The sequence below is a fragment of the Antechinus flavipes genome, chromosome 1 (assembly GCF_016432865.1).
Source record: "Antechinus flavipes isolate AdamAnt ecotype Samford, QLD, Australia chromosome 1, AdamAnt_v2, whole genome shotgun sequence".
Classification (NCBI taxonomy): Eukaryota; Metazoa; Chordata; class Mammalia; order Dasyuromorphia; family Dasyuridae; genus Antechinus; species Antechinus flavipes.
Window position 1 is genome coordinate 567868184 of NC_067398.1, and position 17464 is coordinate 567885647.

The following is a 17464-nucleotide window of genomic DNA, read 5'->3' on the forward strand; positions in this document are numbered from 1 at the left end:
GAATTAGTCATCCATTGTCTCCTTCCAGCTGGGCAGTCTAGTGTACTCCCACCACAATATTGCTTCTGTTTCTTCTTCCATTAATCTTTAACCAAATGCTTTCTATTATGCTTTCTCCATCTGGTTCACAGATTTCTCTGCAGTAATATGCTCTATTGATACGTACTTCTTTTTTGAACCAACTATATCCTTTGAACTAAACTCCAAATAACTGCAATGACCAATCTTGGTTTCAAAGAACAAATTTTGAATTATGCCTTTCTTCTTTTAGCAGAGAGATATAGGGGACTACAGGAGCAGAATGTAGCACACATTGTCAAACCCAGTCAATGTGCCTATTGTTTTTGCTTAACTGATTTCCTTTCTGATAAGGTAACAAAGACCTCTTCCCAAGGTTCAATTCCTAGGAAAATAGAAGTCTAGACAGAAATGATAGTTATATAAAAGTAAAAGGCTTAAGTAAGATTTATTTTTTAAAGAAAGGGGGGAAAGTATTGTTTAATCTCCATTACTACAATTTCTATCAATCTTATTCTTCCTTCTGTTAAGTTCTCCAGTTCTATTTTTCAATCAGATTGTTTATATAGTATAGATACCTGGGACTATTACTATATTATTTCCTCTTTTCCCAGATATGAATAAATTACTGTGCCTATTAACTGATATTATTCTTCCATGTCATATCTACTACTCCTTGTGGTATCTGGACTAGTAAGTGTGGAATTTTCTCCATTTCCAGTTAAACCCCTCTTAGTCAGATTCATAATTCTTCACAGGAAAATACTTCTTCCTACTCTTTTTAAGTGAATGCACATGCCTGGCAAAGAGTCCATCATTTTTTTTAAAATAGTAAGTCTAGACCCCAAAAATGTAAATATCATCTTCATTGTCTTCATAATCTATTATTCACTTCCTATTAATACTTTTTGAGGCAATGAGGGTTAAATGACTTACGCAGAGTCACACAAATAGTAACGATACAAGGCCAGATTTGAACTAGACTCCAGGACTGGTATTCTATTCACTATGCTTTCTAGTTGCCCCCTTAAAACTTTTTTTAACATGAAAGTCCTATCTTAAATTAGCAATAGTGATTAAAATAACTCTTTTGCCCTACTTTCTTTCCCATAGTGTCATAACCTCTAGAGATGATATCTAGGTTTCTTCTGACATAATTTATCTCTGCTTTTATTACCAGAAAGTTATTATTATGATTAAATAGACTATCACATTCTAAATATCTGTCTCATGAAAACAGTATGGGACAGAAATAAAGATTCTGGGTATTTATCCATTTCCACTCTAAATGTGGAAAAAATTGTTTCTCTTTTCTATCCCTCTCCACTGCTCTCTCTCCTCTCCACTTCTCTCATCTCTTGCCATTACCCTGATTTTGCAGCAGGACATTATGGGCCAAACCTGTTCTCTATACTTTATTCTCTACTATATTCCACTGCTACAACTGTTGACTTTTTTCCATCTAGTGTTGAACCTGTTAGGATGTTTAATCCTATAGATTTACAGAGAATAGTAGTATGTCAGAATGAGGACAGGACTTAGAGAATATTTGGTCAATTTTTTTTTTTTAAGATGACTAATTTTTTTATTTCTTTCTGTCTTCCCACAATTTCTCTCAAATTATCAATGTTAAATGACCTCTCTTGAATGATCATTAAATTTAGTGTCTTTACAAGTAAGTTGAAATTCAAACTCTTTACCAATAATTAAAACTCTACAATAATTTAAAACTTAGGGGGCAGTAGATAGAGCACCAGTCCTGAAATCAGAAAAATCTGGGTTCAAATCTGACCTCAGACACTTAATTCTTCCTACTTGTATGACTCTGGCAAGTCACCAAACCCCAATTGTCTCACAAAAATAAAAGTTTAAAAAAAAAAAAAAAGAATAATTTAAAACGTAATCTCTTTACAAATTGCACAGCTCAGGGCAACTAGGTGGCGCAGTGGATAGAGCACCAGCCCTGAAGTCAGGAGGACCTGAGTTCACATCTGGTCTCAGACACTTAAACACTTCCTAGTCTGTGTGACTCTGAGCAAGTCACTTAACCCCAATTGTCTCAACAACAAAAAAGAAAAAAGAAAAGAAAATGCTCAGAGCAGAGATGCCTTGTTCAGGTAACCACAAGGAAGCAAATGTTATTAGATCAAAAAGTACATAGAGAATACAACATTGTATTGAATCCTCTCTTATTTATTATTCCTATAACCACAGAACCAGACCAATTAATGAGATGGATTCTCCATCTGAGTATAGTCTCTGCTTATTTGAATTAATCTAAAATTTGTATAGAGTAAATCTTTTTGCAGCAATATCTTTTAGGAAATAAATATTTTTCAGATACAAAAGAAATCAGATCCAAGGAAGATAAAAGCATAATTCATTACCTAAAAATCAGTCTTATTATCTCAATTCTATAAGGGAGATCACATAAAATAATCATTTTGTTAGGGTGCCTTCATGTGTGTGTGTGTGTGTGTGTGTGTGTGTGTGTGTGTGTGTGTTATATATAGGTTAATATGTATCTATCTATAGTTTTCCTCATAATGAATGCTATTAAGACACATATATAGTACATATACATATGTGTACATATATGTGTGTATACTCATACTTACAAATGTTTTCATAGCATTCACTATGGAAAAAAAGTGGGTAGAAGGGGAGTAAGTAAAAAGTTTAAAGAGTAATTAATGGTGTGTTTCTTTTAAAATGTTTTATTGATACCTTTTGTAAGGACATTAGTCACTTCAACTCTTCCTGTCAGCTGCTGATTGATTCAGTCGTAGTTATTTTCTATATCTCTACTATAAGGGAAAAGACATGATAAGTCATATTTATACTAAGCACATGTAATAGCTATTCATTATAATACTTCAAATGAGCTCCAAGTATAGAGTAAGTCTATTTGATTAAAATGTGAAGTAATACATGAGAAAATATCTTTAACTTCTTGTTCATTCAAGGGTACTAGTCTTATTCACCAGCTTCTTTCCCCAAGTATATTTTGATACACTAGAATGACAAGATTCAGAGGCCCGTGTTGATTTAGAACACTGAGAATGGGGTGATGTCCTGAGCATCAAGTTCCAGGAGATGGATCTTTGAAGATTCTTCATGGGAGATGTTATAGCCATGGTCATTACCCAGGGGTGATTCAGAGCCTGCCCAGCTGACATGCGATGACTGGAATCCAAAGTTAATAGTCTGTCTATAAAGTCCTTTGCCAAGTTGGAAACATTTGGCCAAGGCTGAAATGGAAAAAGAAAAAGAAAATTGGAATTTAGATATTAGTCTATTCAGAAGGAACATTTAGAAGGCTGGATTTAGAATTAGGAAGAACTGGTTTCTGGTTAGGAAAACCTCTTTATAAGCCATTTCCCAATTGATAAATGGCCAAATGATATGAATGGACAGTTTTCAGTTGAAGAAATTAAACCTATCTATAGATATATGAAGAAGTGTTCTAATTCATTTTTGATTAGAGAAATGCAAATTAAAACAATTCTGAGGTACCATATCACATCTCTCAGGTTGGCCAATGTGACAAAAAAAGTAAAGTGATAAGACTGAAAAAAATGTGGGGGAAATTGGGACACTAATGCCTTGTTAGTGGAGTTGCAAACTGATCATTCTGGAGAGCAATTTGGAACTACTCCCAAAGAAAACCAAATTGTGCCTATCCTTTGACCCAGCAATACCACTACTAGGTCTGTATCCCAAAGAGATAATAAAAAAAAGTAGAAAAGACTTACATGTAAAAAAATATTTATAGGGGAGAGCTAGGTGGTGCAGTGGATAGAGCACTATCCCTGAACTCAGGAGGACCTGAGTTCAAATCTAGCCTCAGACACTTAATACTTCCTGGCTGTGTGACCCTGGGCAAGTCCCTTAACTATAAATGCCTCAGGGGAAAATATATCTATATATCAGCCTTTTCTGTGGTGGCAAAATATTTAAAATTGAGGGGATGTATATCAATTGGGGAATGGTTAGACAAGCTGTGTAGTGTGGCATTGTATTCCAAACATAATGGAATACTATTGCGTAATAAGAAATGATGAACAGCAGATTTCAGAAAAACCTGAAAAGACTTGTATAAACTGATGCCAAGTGAAATGAACAGAAACAGAAAAACACAGTACACAGTATCAACAACATTGATGTTCAACTATGATTGACTCGGCTCTTCTCAGCAACACAGTGATCCAGGACAAGGTCAAAGGACTTAGAAAGGACAATGCTATCCATAACCAAATAAAAAATTAATGGACTTGAGATACAGATTGAAGCATATTTTTTTCGCTTTATTCTTTCTTGTGTTTTTATTTCTTTTGATCTGTTTCTTCTTTCATAACTATGACTAATGTGGAAATATGTTTATATGATAACATACATATAAGCTATATCAAACTGTCTATTATCTTGGAAAAGGGGAGGGAAGAGAGGGAGAGAAGAAGAAAAATTTGGAAATCAAAATCTTATAAAAAAATGAATGCTAAGAATCTTCTTCACAAAGTTTTATATAAATGAATGTTGAAAACTCTTTACATTGTATTTGGAAAAGTAAAATACAATTGAAAAAATCCTCTTGATATAGAAGTGGGGGAGGAAGAATACTGTTTTTTTTTTTTTTTAAAACCCACCTTCTGTACTTAATAGCTATTTGACTATAGACAAGTTACTTATGATTTACAAAACTGGGAAAGGGCTATATAGAGCACTTCTATTTCACAGAGTTTCTTAGAGATTTAGAAGAAACAGTGTATATTTTAAAAGTGCTTTGTTGTGAAGACCAAGTTAGTACCCTGGAGCCTTAGAATCAGCCAGAGTTGGGATAAGCAAAAATCCTTGGTCTTTATTCTTGGTCTTTAGGGGTAGAAGTGAAGGGGATGGACGCAAGCTCTTCATGACCTCCCTTCTCCTCATCTACCACCAAAGTGACCTGGCTTGTCTTACTCCACTCCCTAATCCCTCCTACAATTATCTGTATGCACCAAAAAATCAAGCCAGCACAGAATAGTGAGAAGGGCCATTGTCCAAGCATATGCTAATATGATATTGTCCAGTAGGTAATTAGCCTTGAGTGCTCTGTTGTCTGGTTCTAGTGCACATATTGAGAGTTTCAGCCTTTTACACTATGCAATCATTCTTATATACAAGTCAAATATCATTATTATTAAGGCCGGAGTATATCCAACTCAGAAGCTTTTTTGCCATAAGAATACATGACTATTAACATAAAATGACCCTTAGGCTCCTCTCCCCTTTAAGAGAATGTAGCAGTATATGCTATTTACTGATTCATTCTCTAGTTAACAAAAGAGAATTCCTAGAGTAATAGATCAAAAGCTAGAAGGAATTTTAGAGATCATCTAGTCTAATCTCCTCAGGTGAGGAAACTGAGGTTCAAAGAAGCTAAGTGCTCAGGTGATATGATTCTAAGGTTAGTGTTCTTTCCATAATACACTGTGTCTTTATGGGGAATTCTTTCTTAGAAACTAGCAGGCTTAAAAATTACCATACTAAAGATTTAGAAGAGGCAAAAAAAAATTAGAGTTTCCAGGAAACTCTGGGACACCTGTTGCATATGTAGGAGACTTATTAATTTGAGAATGTTGGTATGATGTTTTATGCTTGTGTGGAGAGCAGAGTTAGTGCAAGAACTTTGGAAAGAAAAAAATATTCATTGAAAGGCTATTTCTTCATCACACATAGAAATGGGTTCTTTGGGACCAATTATAGACATGTAAAGAAAGAGGAAGAAAGACTCAGGAAACTGTAGATATATAAAGGAAGATGGTTTTCCAATATGTACTTGGTTTCAAGCTTTCTTCTCTAGGAACCCTTGCATGAAATTGGGAAGAGTCTCTTTTAGTTTGAGACAAGAGCTCATCAGGGTCAGCTAGATGGTGTAGTGGGACAGAGCACCACTCTCCTGAAGTCAGGAGGACTTGAGTTCAAATCCGACTTTAAATACTTAATACTTTTTAGCTAGGTGACTGAGGAAGTCACTTAACCCCAATTGCCTCAGGAAAAAAAAAGAGAGAGAGAGAGAGATAAAAGATCTTCATAATTTCAGAAAAATAAATTATCCTTATTCTATTATATTCTAATTTGTATAAATTCTTTCATTTTTGTTTTAATCATTAGGTTAATGGGTTTTATTTGCTATTCACTTTTTGCAACAGTCTTTTGTATAAGCAGTGTTGGTGGGAAGGTATTAAAAAGTTTCAAATAATGTGCTGAAAAAGTATGTCTCTTTCTATAAGATCAACCAAAAAAGAAGCTTTTTGTTTTAAAAGCAAAATTGTGCCCTTAAACCAGCAATATTTAAGGGAGCACATAGCTGTAATTCTATTCTAGTACATGGAGAAAAAAGCACCTAATCCCTTGTAGTCTTTCTCCTACTCCCCTTAAAGCAGGAATGGCAATGTCTCTTAGACAAGGTAAGCAAATTCCAGAGATATTTATTAATACTTCTTATGAACACATTTAATTAATCCCATGTGAATATATACATTTGCATGGGAATTCACAGATATATCTTGGATTATTGTGAGAATCAAATGAGATAATAATGGTCAAGTATTTACCATAGTGCTTGCCACATAGTAGGTTCTTAATTAATTCTTGTTCCTTTTGCCCTATCCCTTTTCTCTTATATATACAATTGGGAAAATACCTAATTCTGTGATTACTATACCAATTACTTTTGGGTCCATTGAATTCTATAATCCCACAGAGGGCATTGCTCCATGGGTTTATTACAGTTCTATGTTCACAACTATGGAAAGGGAAAAGGGAGGGAGAGGGGAATAATTGTTGCATTTCAATGAAGGGATTCTCCTGAATACAGAGTTCTCATTGTCTTCAACCAGCAGACCGGCACAGGAATTTAGTGTTCAGAGGAGATAGGATATGGCTCAGTAACAGCTACCAGCTCTATCTGACATTTGGATACTTTAATCTGGCTATGTTTACAGTGTTTAAAATACATTATAAATGCAACAATAACAATTCACGTGGGAGTTGGAAGGAAACAGTGTTCCCTATAGTCAAACAATCCATATTATCCAATGACCCAGAGCACCTAAGAGAAATGGATAGTCAGCCTCTTCCTCCCACTATCTATAAGAAATCCTATGAAAGACTGAAAGATTCCTTTGGTTTATCTCAGACACTGTAGCTGTTTTTAATAATTTCGTTCAATTTTAAATGTAAGGTCAGAATGTCCTAGAGGAAACAATGAAGGGCCTCCCTCTGAAATTCATCACTAATATTCCATCAGGGTGAGAAAGTGGGAATAGGATATGGTTCCATACATAGACATTCTACATAGACATAGACATTGGCTTATGTCTACATAGACATAGACATTCAGAATATGAACTGAGAAAAACCAATTTCATTGTTGGGTATGTGTATGTGTGTGTGTATATATATATATGCCTTTCCTTGGCCTATAACAAAAGATTAATAGGGGCTCTTTCTGTGGTGGCCAAAATAAATAAATAAAGCCAAAACAAGCAAACAAACCTGGAATCCAAGTGGATACTTATTCATCGATTAAGAAATAACTGATCAAATTGAAGGTTTTAAGGCGTGAAATATTCTTGCCCCATAAGAAATAAGCAATGTGAGGAATTTAGAGAAGTACTTGAATACTTGAAGTGTAACTGAGTTAGAGAGAAACTAGGAAAGCAAGATATTCAGTGATCTATGATCATGTAAATGAGAACACTAAAATGAAACAAAATACTGCATGCACAATTGTAATAACCAGTCTTGGCCAGGAGAGAAGAGGTGTATCTCTCTTTTGAAAAGGTGAAGGACTATACAGAATACTGAATAAGCCATCCTATACTGAAGCTGTGTCTATTGGTTTAAATTATTTTTGTTACCAGGAAAAGTTCAGGCAGGATAATGTTAGGGATAGCTGGAAATTACCATCATGTAAAAACAAGTTTTCAAAAATTAGTTTTAAAAAAGACATTAAAATTCTGTGTTTTTTTAAGAGAATATGAACAAATCAGGAAGCCACTTTTCCATTCTTTTAGAGATAATTAGCAATATCTATCTTAAAGTAATACACAGAATCCATGTACTGTCTAAAACTAAATAACTACCCTGAAATCTAGACAAAGTATTCCATTGGACATCAAAGTAGCATGCATTTTAATTTTGTCCAAACTCAGCTCTGAATTCTTATAGTTTTATCTGGATTCCATTCTATTTAAATAAAGATTAAATTGCAGGTATCCTAAGTTTAAAAGGTAGCATGAGGAAGCTGATAAGAAAAGGTGAACAGAGCAGATATAGGTTCAATATACCTCGAACATATAACTTTTTTTTTTTGGTGGGGAGAGCCATTTAACTATTTGATGGCCCCAGACAACTCTCTAAGATTATAAATTGTAGAACACTTTTGAATCTGCACAGGTATAAGGAATTTCCATCCCAGGAATTCCTCATCTATGAAATCAGAGATCTGAACCAAAATAGCAACAACAGCAAAAGATGTTAGAATTGGTTATGAGATAATAAACTAAATCTTTCTCTAAAGAGCACAAAATATGCACACTGCAGCTTCTGAGACACTTAGTAAATAAGTTTCAATAGAATATAGTGTCTTATAGGCAGAAACTATTTCTCTTTTTTTTTTTTGTCTTTCTAACCCCAGTACTAAATATAGTAGCTGGCATTCAATCAATGTTGAATTGATCTGAATTAAACTTATACCAAATGCAAATATATTTGACATTTAGCTAAAGAAAAATGAAAAGTCCTGAAAAACAAAAAGTATTTTAAGAGTTGTTGGTTTTCTGTTGTTGTTGTTTTTTTGAGGAGGGGAGAGGATTCTGAGCATGGTGACATTCAGGTCATATGCCCAATAAGATGGAGTAGTAAACCCTTTCTCAAAACAAAAAAAATATCTAAAGGAATATCAAGACTCAAAGAGGTTAAATATCTTGCTCTTAGTCACATAGCTAATCAAATCTGAGAGCCTTATCATGTTGCCAGATTATGCTGCCTTTTGATTATTTATTTAATGTTCGTTGTTTGTAGATTATTAAATACTTTTATTTTTCTTCTTATTTTTTCCCTCGCCAGTTCTCTGTCCATTTTTCTCTTCCTCTTAATATCATAAGTAGAATTTCTAGAATTTATTTTTTTTAAATAGAAGCCAAAACTCAAACCAATCAATTCTATTTACTCAAGTACCTCTGCAAAAAAAATTGGTTCTATCATAGAGGCAGTCCTTTATAAGATTAAAAACCATTCCAAAGCATACTGATTTTTGAAAACAAGACTAAATGTAGGTGATATCTAGAATGAGAATCCTTCATTGTTGTTTTTCTTTTCAAAAGCTCAAAAGACTGGTTTCATTGAAAATTTTTGTTTAAGCTATGGACATCCTACCTCATTCTCATCCAGAGTATTTCCACTCCATTTCCTTAGATAATTCAAAGTGTTCTGCCTCCTAATTTCATTGCTATCTGTTAGCAGTTGTATCATTTTTCATTCTCTCAGTCACACAAATGCATTGATTCAATGGTTTGTAATGTTTTCTATGCCTATACTTTTCTTTCTAAATATTTGTAGGTAAATACATCTTCATTTTCATATTAGTAGGTTTCAGTGTACTCTTAGAAATAATATTTTGGTTTTGTTATTCAGAATTTAACTTTCAAGTTCATTCTATAGCTTAAAAATAGATGACTCAGATCTGTCACATGCTCACCTCTTTAGATTCTAACTACCAGGGCTAATGATGATGAAAAGCCACTTCCTTTTGTGCTTTATTAAATATTTTTATTTTCCCTAGTCACATGCAAAATAATTTGGTATTTGTTTTTAAAACTTTGAGTTTCAGATCCTCTCTCTTCCCCTTCCCCTTATCCACATGGAAAAGACACATGTAAAGTTATGCAAAACATTTCCATAAAAATCATGTTGTGAAAGAAAACAGATTCCTGCTAACCCCTCCACCCCCAGAGAAAAAACCATCAAGAAAAAATAAGTAAACAAAATATATATTTCAATCTGTATTCACATACAATCAATGCTTTCTCTGCGTATGGATAGCATTTTTCATCATAAGTCCTTCCGAGTAGTCATGGATCATTGTACTGCTAAGAATAGCAAAGTCATTCACAGTTAATCACCCTACAATATTGCTATTACTTTGTACACAGTACATTTCACTTTGCTTAAGCTGATGGAAGACTTTCCAGGTTTCTGGGGGAGTATCCTGCTCATCATTTCTTATAGAATGCAGTATTCCATCATAATCACATTCCATAATTATTCAACCATTCCCCAATTTATAATAATCTCCTGAATTCCAATTCTTTGCCCTGAGAAAAAAGCTGCTATAAATATTTTTGTACATATAGGTCCTAGAAGAAGCATTTATTGCAAAGTGGTTGATATAGTCGTTATATATCCTACAAAACAACCAGCCAAGAGATTGTACATTCTTTCATCATGATCTTAATTTTTTTAAACTGTGATCAACTTGCTGAATATGCTACTTGCTGAAGTCTAAGTAATTAACAGTAGATTTAATTACAGAGTTTTCAGAGTGTTGGAAAAACTAACAACATCCTAAAAATTTGAGTAGATGGCGAGGCTATAATTCAATGCATTAGGCTTAGAGCCAAATAAAAAATTAACATTTTCCTTGAAAATTAGTGGCAACTTTAAACAAAACTGCCACTGGTGATCACCCTCTTAAATTAGCACCATCTTAATGCATCTCACAATGCCTGGTTATTGCTGAATTTAGCTTCAAGTTGTACAACTAAATTATACCTCTGTGTATCACAACTCTAGGAACCATTTTCTCTGCTTTTATTGGAATTAAATTAAGAACATATTTGAGCACACAAAGAGCATGTGATCCCTGATATCCACTCACCTTTGTTGGATGACACATAACTCTACAAATAATGTTTATGTAATAAATTTGTGATCAAAGATTTTTTACTCTAGGATCCTTGCTTTCGTTAACTTTCAATTAAAACTATAACAAGGAACAGCTAAGAATTTTATTGTAATATTTCATCTACTTGAGTATATGTCAAATTTATAGAAGCTAATGATTGTAAAGATATTCAGGACAGCATATTTCATTGATGTCTATTGTCTGAATGAACACTGAAGTAACCAAAATTCACATGTGCAATGTATATAAATATATATAATATAAGTAGGTATAGTATGTGCATATGTATCAATATAGAAAAGTCCTAGTGAGAAAACTGCTTTGATTAATGCATATCAAGAACTGTTTTTCAACTCATAGTTTTAAAATTTTTTTCTGAGGCATTGAGAAATGAGGTAATTTGGCCATGGTCACAAAGTCACATGGATCAGACACACAGGAGCTGAATCTCTGCATATATGAGAAAACACAGAGGGAGTTAATAAGCAAGTATGAAGAGAACCAGGAGAGGGCAGTGTTACAGAAGTCAGAGAAGAAAAAGTGGAGGACCAGGATGATTGTTGGTACCCAGCTATCCCTTCCACATCATGGAGGTTAGGGACAAGGCGTCCCTGTGATTTGTAATATCTACATAAAATTTTTTGGCCTTCCCTTTGTGCCAGAGCAGAGGTCTAGTTTTTTTTTCTTTTTTTCCCTTTTATGGCATGTTTACAGTACCTTCTTGTAAAATTTGGGTTAAGTATTTGGTCATAGGCTGTGTCATCTGCTTGACCTTTGCATATCATCTGCTGCTTCCACAACCCCCCCCCAAAAAAAAAAAATTCCCATTTAATTTCTTATGCATTCATACAATATATCAAAACCATGATGGGGAAAGTTGCAATGTGGAAGGTACAACTGTAAAAAGCCACATAAAGATCAATGAGAAGAGATACAAAAATAGAGAAATCTTGTCCCTATATTTATCAACTAGCAAGCATTCATTAAGCACCTATAAAGTGCAAGGTATTGTGCTAAAAAATGGAGATATGAAGAAAAAGTTCCTTTTGCCCTTAAGAAACTTATAGTCTTATAACGTGCACATATGAATAATACAGAATAGATAAAAAATGAATTTTAGATAGTTTGGGGGAGGTGGAGCAAGATGGCGGAGTAAAGGCAGGAACTCTCCCATTTTCTCCAAACCACTCCAAATCCCTTTAAATAATGACTCTAAACAAATTTTAGGGCATCAGAATACCTAAAAAAGATGGACTAGAATATTTTCTAGTTGAAGGCAACTTAGAAGGTCAGCAGAAAAGTCTGTGACACCAGGATGGAAGTCCAGTGTGCAGTTCCAGAGAAGTCCATGCTAGCACAGCCCTGGCCCTAACCTCAGCAGCCCTAGAGACAGCAAAACAGGACTCTTTTCCTTTAGCACAGCAAATCTAATAGCTCCAGGGCAGAAAAAAGTGCTTGTGGTCAGGTTCCAAGAAGGATTTCTGAAAACAGCTGCACAAACCCCCAGAAGCTTAGGACAGTTCACTCTCTACCCTAGGAACAGAATCTTACTTTAACACAGAGATAAAAGCCAAGTAATGGACTAGGAAAATGAGAAGATGACCAAAAAAAAAAGTTTCTCTCCATTGAAAATTATTATGGTGACAAGAAAGATCAAAATACACACTCAGAAGATAACAAAGTCAAAGCTTCCATATCCAAAGTCTCCAAGAAAAATAAGAATTGGGCTCAGGCCATGGAAAAGCTCAAAAGGCATTTCAAAAATTAAGAGAGATGGAGGAGGGAAGAAGGTTCTCTAGCAGCTGGGAGTAGGGAGTAAAGAAGGGAAAACCAGATCCAGAAAGGCTTACTGATCAAGGTAACACCTGACCTGAATTTTGAAGGAAATTCGGGATTCTAAGAGACAATGGCAAAAAAAGGGAGTGCACTCCAAGCATAGGGGACACTCAATGCAAAGGCAAGAAGGTAGAACTTCAAAGATTCCAGTGTGGCTGGAACACAAAATACAAGGAGAGAATTAGCAAACTGTAAAATTATAAATTGTTGGGGGAAAAAACACTGGAAAGGGAAAAAGGGATCAGGTTGTAAAGAATTTACAATTTTTCATATAGATATAGATATTTACATATATAGTTACACATTATAATTCAACTCTGACATAGTGATGTCATTTTGGTCTTCTTTGAGAATGGACAACAACCAAGTTGTATATGTAGATAGATATGTATATATAAATAGATAAATATAGAGAAGTCTCTATTTGATCCTTGAAGCATTAGAGAATCACAGTAGTTTGCTGAGCAGTAGAGATGACACAATCAGAACTGAGCTTTAGGAGCACCCCTTTGGCAACAACATGAACATGATTGGAACTTGAAGGCAAAGAGACAAAATAAGAGGCAGGGCTCTAGAGCTGATGAGATCTTGAACAAGGGCAAATAACTATATGGGTAGTGAGTGAGTAGTGAAAGAAATTATTTTATTTTTATTTTTTATTATTTTTTCGCTTATTATTACTATTTATATATGTAAAATATATATATTAATAGTAATTATATTATTTTATTAATTTTTAAAATTTTTTTATATTATATTAAACTAACTGTTGGAGCAGTGAATGGATAGAGAAACAGCCCTGGAGTCAAGAGGAACTGAATTCAAATATAGCCTCAGACACTTACTAAACACTTACTCAGACCCTGGGCAAGTCATTTAACCTCAATTGCTTCCCCCAAAACATTGTTAAACTGGGATATAAGCTTTTCTTCTTTGTCCTTCATTGATACCCATCTCCTGTAAAAAGTCAGTTTTTGAAGGACATGACTAACTGAGATTACCCCTAACCCAGAGGAATATGCTATTCCATCTTGGCCCAAACTCCACTCAGCTAGGAGACCTTACTTAAAATGTTTAGAATATAAGCAGAATCCAATCTAGGTGAAACCTTAATAATCACCCTCCCTCCATTACTCCTCATAATATGAATTTAGGGAGACCCAGCTCACAAAGGAGAAAATCAACCATAGTGGTCTGGCAACTGAATCAAGAAATGTTCTCAGCTCATAAAAAAGGAAAAAGAATGCACATGTGCAAAAATGTTCATGGCAGCCCTTTTTGTAGTGTCAAGGAATTGGAAACTTAGTGGATGCCCACCAGATGGGGAATGGCTGAATAAGTTATGGTGTATGAATGTTATAGAATATTATTGTTCTGTAAGAAATGACCAGCAGGATGAATACAGAAAGGTCTGGAGAGACTTACATGAACTGATGCTGAGTGAAATGAATAGAACTAGGAGAACATTGTACTTGGCAACACAAGATTATATGCCATCTGCAGCTAGAGAGAAGACTGTGAGGACTGAGTGTGGATCACAACATAGTATTTCCATTTTGTTGTTGTTGTTTGCTTGCATTTTGTTTTCTTTCCCATTTTTTCCCTCTTTGATCTGATTTTTCTTGTGCAGCATGATAATTATAGAAATATGCATAAAAGAATTGCACATATTTAACATATATTGGATTACCTGCCGTCTAGGGGCAGGGATGGGGGGAAGGGAGGAAGAAAAAATTTGGAATACAAGGTTTTACAAGGACGAATATTGAAAATTATCTACACATAAAAAATTTTTTAAAAAAGCTTTAATTTTTTTAAAAAGTTCAAAAAAAAAGAAAGAAATATTCTCAGCAAAAGAAAATGAAGTCTTCTAGCCTGTTTCATTAAATGTCCACCCACCAGGGTTGCATTTCATTTGGCAGGAGCTTTCCCTTTCAAAGAATATTTAAGACTTTCAGGCTCTTCATGTTTTTGTCTTTGGTTACCAAGAGAAACCACTAATTATCATTTTGTTGATTGCTGGCTAGCCTAATTTAAAAATTGATTATTAATTACCAGGAAACTCTATCTCTCAGAATTTTGTTCTTTGTTTTTTTGGTTTGGGTTTTTTGTTGCTGTTGTTGTTTGGTTTTGTTTTTTTGATCACAGAAGAAAGGAAGAGACATATGAAAAAAGTGGACAGAAACAAGAAATTTAGCAATTTCTTAGGGGGATGTGTGTGTGTGTATGTGTGTGTGTGTGTGTGTGTCTGTGTGTGTGTGTTGAATAAGAATGAGGAATCAAGAATGACACTGAGATTGTAAATCTGGGTGGGTATAAAGTGATGATACTCTGGACAAAAATAAGGGCATATAGAAAAGAGAAAGATTTGGGATGAAAAGTAGTTAGTTTTGCTTTGCACATGTTGAATTTGAGATAACTCCAGCATTAGAGATCTTCATAAGGTAATGTAAGACTGGAGCTCAAGGGAGATACTAAAACTGTTTATAGAGATCTGTTAGCTATATGTGCAGAAATGAAAATCAAGGGAATTTCCCCAAAAGAAAAGTTAAGTGACTTGGTCAAGATTACATAAGAAGCAAGAAAATAGGTGAGTATCCAGAGAAAGAACTATGGGTAATGAGTGTGGACCACAACATAACATTTCCACTCTTTGTGTTATTGTTTGCTTGAATTTTTGTTTTCCTTCTCAGATTTTTTTACCTTCTTTCTAGATCCGACCTTTTTTGTGTACCAAAATAACTGTATAACTATGCATGTATGTATGTGTATATATATATATGTATATATATATATGGTATTTAACATATATTTTAACATATTTAACATGTATTAGACTACCTGCCATCTAGGGGAGAGAGTGTGGGGAAGGAGGGGAAAAGTTGGAACAGAAGGTTTTGCAAGGGTTAATGTTGAAAAAATTACCCATGCATATGTTTTGTAAATAAAAAGCTATAAAATAAATAAATTACATTATATGCCTTTTTTCTTATGGCACTAATAAAAGAAAATCCTTGTTTAAAAAAAAAAATAGGTGAACAGCATTTCAGGTGCCTGCAATACTGTAGACATTATGCTAAGTGTTAGGAATACAAAGAAAAACAAAAAAACAACTCCTGTTCTCAAGGAGCTTATAGTCAAATGGAAGAGACAAGATACATATGACTATGTACAAACTAGATGTAGAGAATAAATTGGAGATAATGAACAGAGGAAAGAAACTATAATCAAGAAAGCTTGGAAAAGGTCTCTTGCAGCAAGTGAGATTTCATCTGAGGCTTGAAGGAGGTGCAATATTTACTATAAAGGAATATTTACTTCAAAGATATAGCAAGATAAAAAAAACTGTGTATATTCTTTGACCTAATGATACTACTATTAGATCTATACTTCAAAGTGATCAAAGAGGAAAAGGACTAACCTATGCAGAAATATTAGAAAAAATTGGAAACCGAGGGAGTACCCATCCTTCAGAGAATAACTATACATCCTATGGTATATGAAAATGAAAGGAAAGAGATAGTTTCAGAAAAAACTCCAGAAGATTTATATGATCTAGTGCAAACTAAAGTAAGCAGAGGGATAACTAAGTGGCATTGTGGATAGAGCCTGGCCTGGAATGAGGAAGATTTGAGTTCAAATCTAACCTCAAATACTTACAAACTACCCTAGTCACTCTACCCTTTTGCCTCAGTTTCTTCATCTAGAACAGGAGCGGGGGAAAAAGAAAAGGCAGACAACTCCGGTATCTTTACCAAGAAAATCCCAAATGGGGTCACAAAGAATCAAACTTTACTGAAACAACTAAACAATTACAAAGTGACCAAAACCAGAAGCCAATTTATATGACAAGTAAAAATGCAATTTTGAATGATTTAGGAACTCTGATCAACACAATAAATAGCCATAATTCATAGGTTTCACAATGAAATGTGTTACCCTCTTCCAGGTAGAGACATGATAGACTCAGAATGCAGCTTGAGACTTTTTTTTTAATGACCAATATGGTGATTTGTTTTGCTTGAGTTTATAACAGATTTTATTTTATTTTTTCCTTCTCAATGGAGATGGAAGATTGGGAGGCAGAATACAGACCTGGAAGGAAGATAACATTTTAAATTTAATTACATTTTTTAATTTAAAATTTTCAAAGAGTTTTTTGTGATCTTGCAGATAAAAGATAATGGTGGAAGCCAAGATAGTGGCTATATGAATAGAAAAGGCATTTGATATATAAGATCTAAAGATACAAATCAATTAGACTGATTGGACTGAGGAGGTGGAGCTGAAAGGATTTGAATTTTAATCAAAGATGGAAAACATGTAGTGGCAAAAGAAGTAGATTTAGAATCAGAGATCTTGGATTCAAATTCTGGCTCAGACACTTCTTATATATGCTACTTAATCTATCTGTGCCTCAGTTTTCTCCCATGTAAGATAGTTGGTGGGCAATTCCAATTGTTCAGTGATGAAGAAAGCCATATATATACACCCAGAGAGAGGTCTGTGGGAACTGAGTGTAACACAACATAGCATTTTCACTCTTCCTATTGATGTTTGCTTGCATTTTGTTTTCTTTCTCAGATTTTTTTTTCTTTCTAGAATCTTGTGCAGCAAGATAACTGTATAAATATGTATATATGTATTGGATCTAACATA

At 34.2% G+C, this 17464-nt stretch overlaps 1 protein-coding gene across 1 annotated transcript in view; it reads right to left on the reverse strand.

Moving 5' to 3' along the window:
• Window positions 1–2690: 2690 nt before the first annotated feature.
• Window positions 2691–17464, reverse strand: part of PSKH2 (protein serine kinase H2) — a 31834-nt gene continuing 17060 nt past the window's right edge. The window contains exon 3 of the mRNA XM_051974276.1: window positions 2691–3269. Coding sequence (XP_051830236.1) covers window positions 2976–3269 — 294 coding nt within the window. The 3' untranslated portion in view covers window positions 2691–2975. The remainder of the gene's footprint in view (window positions 3270–17464) is intronic.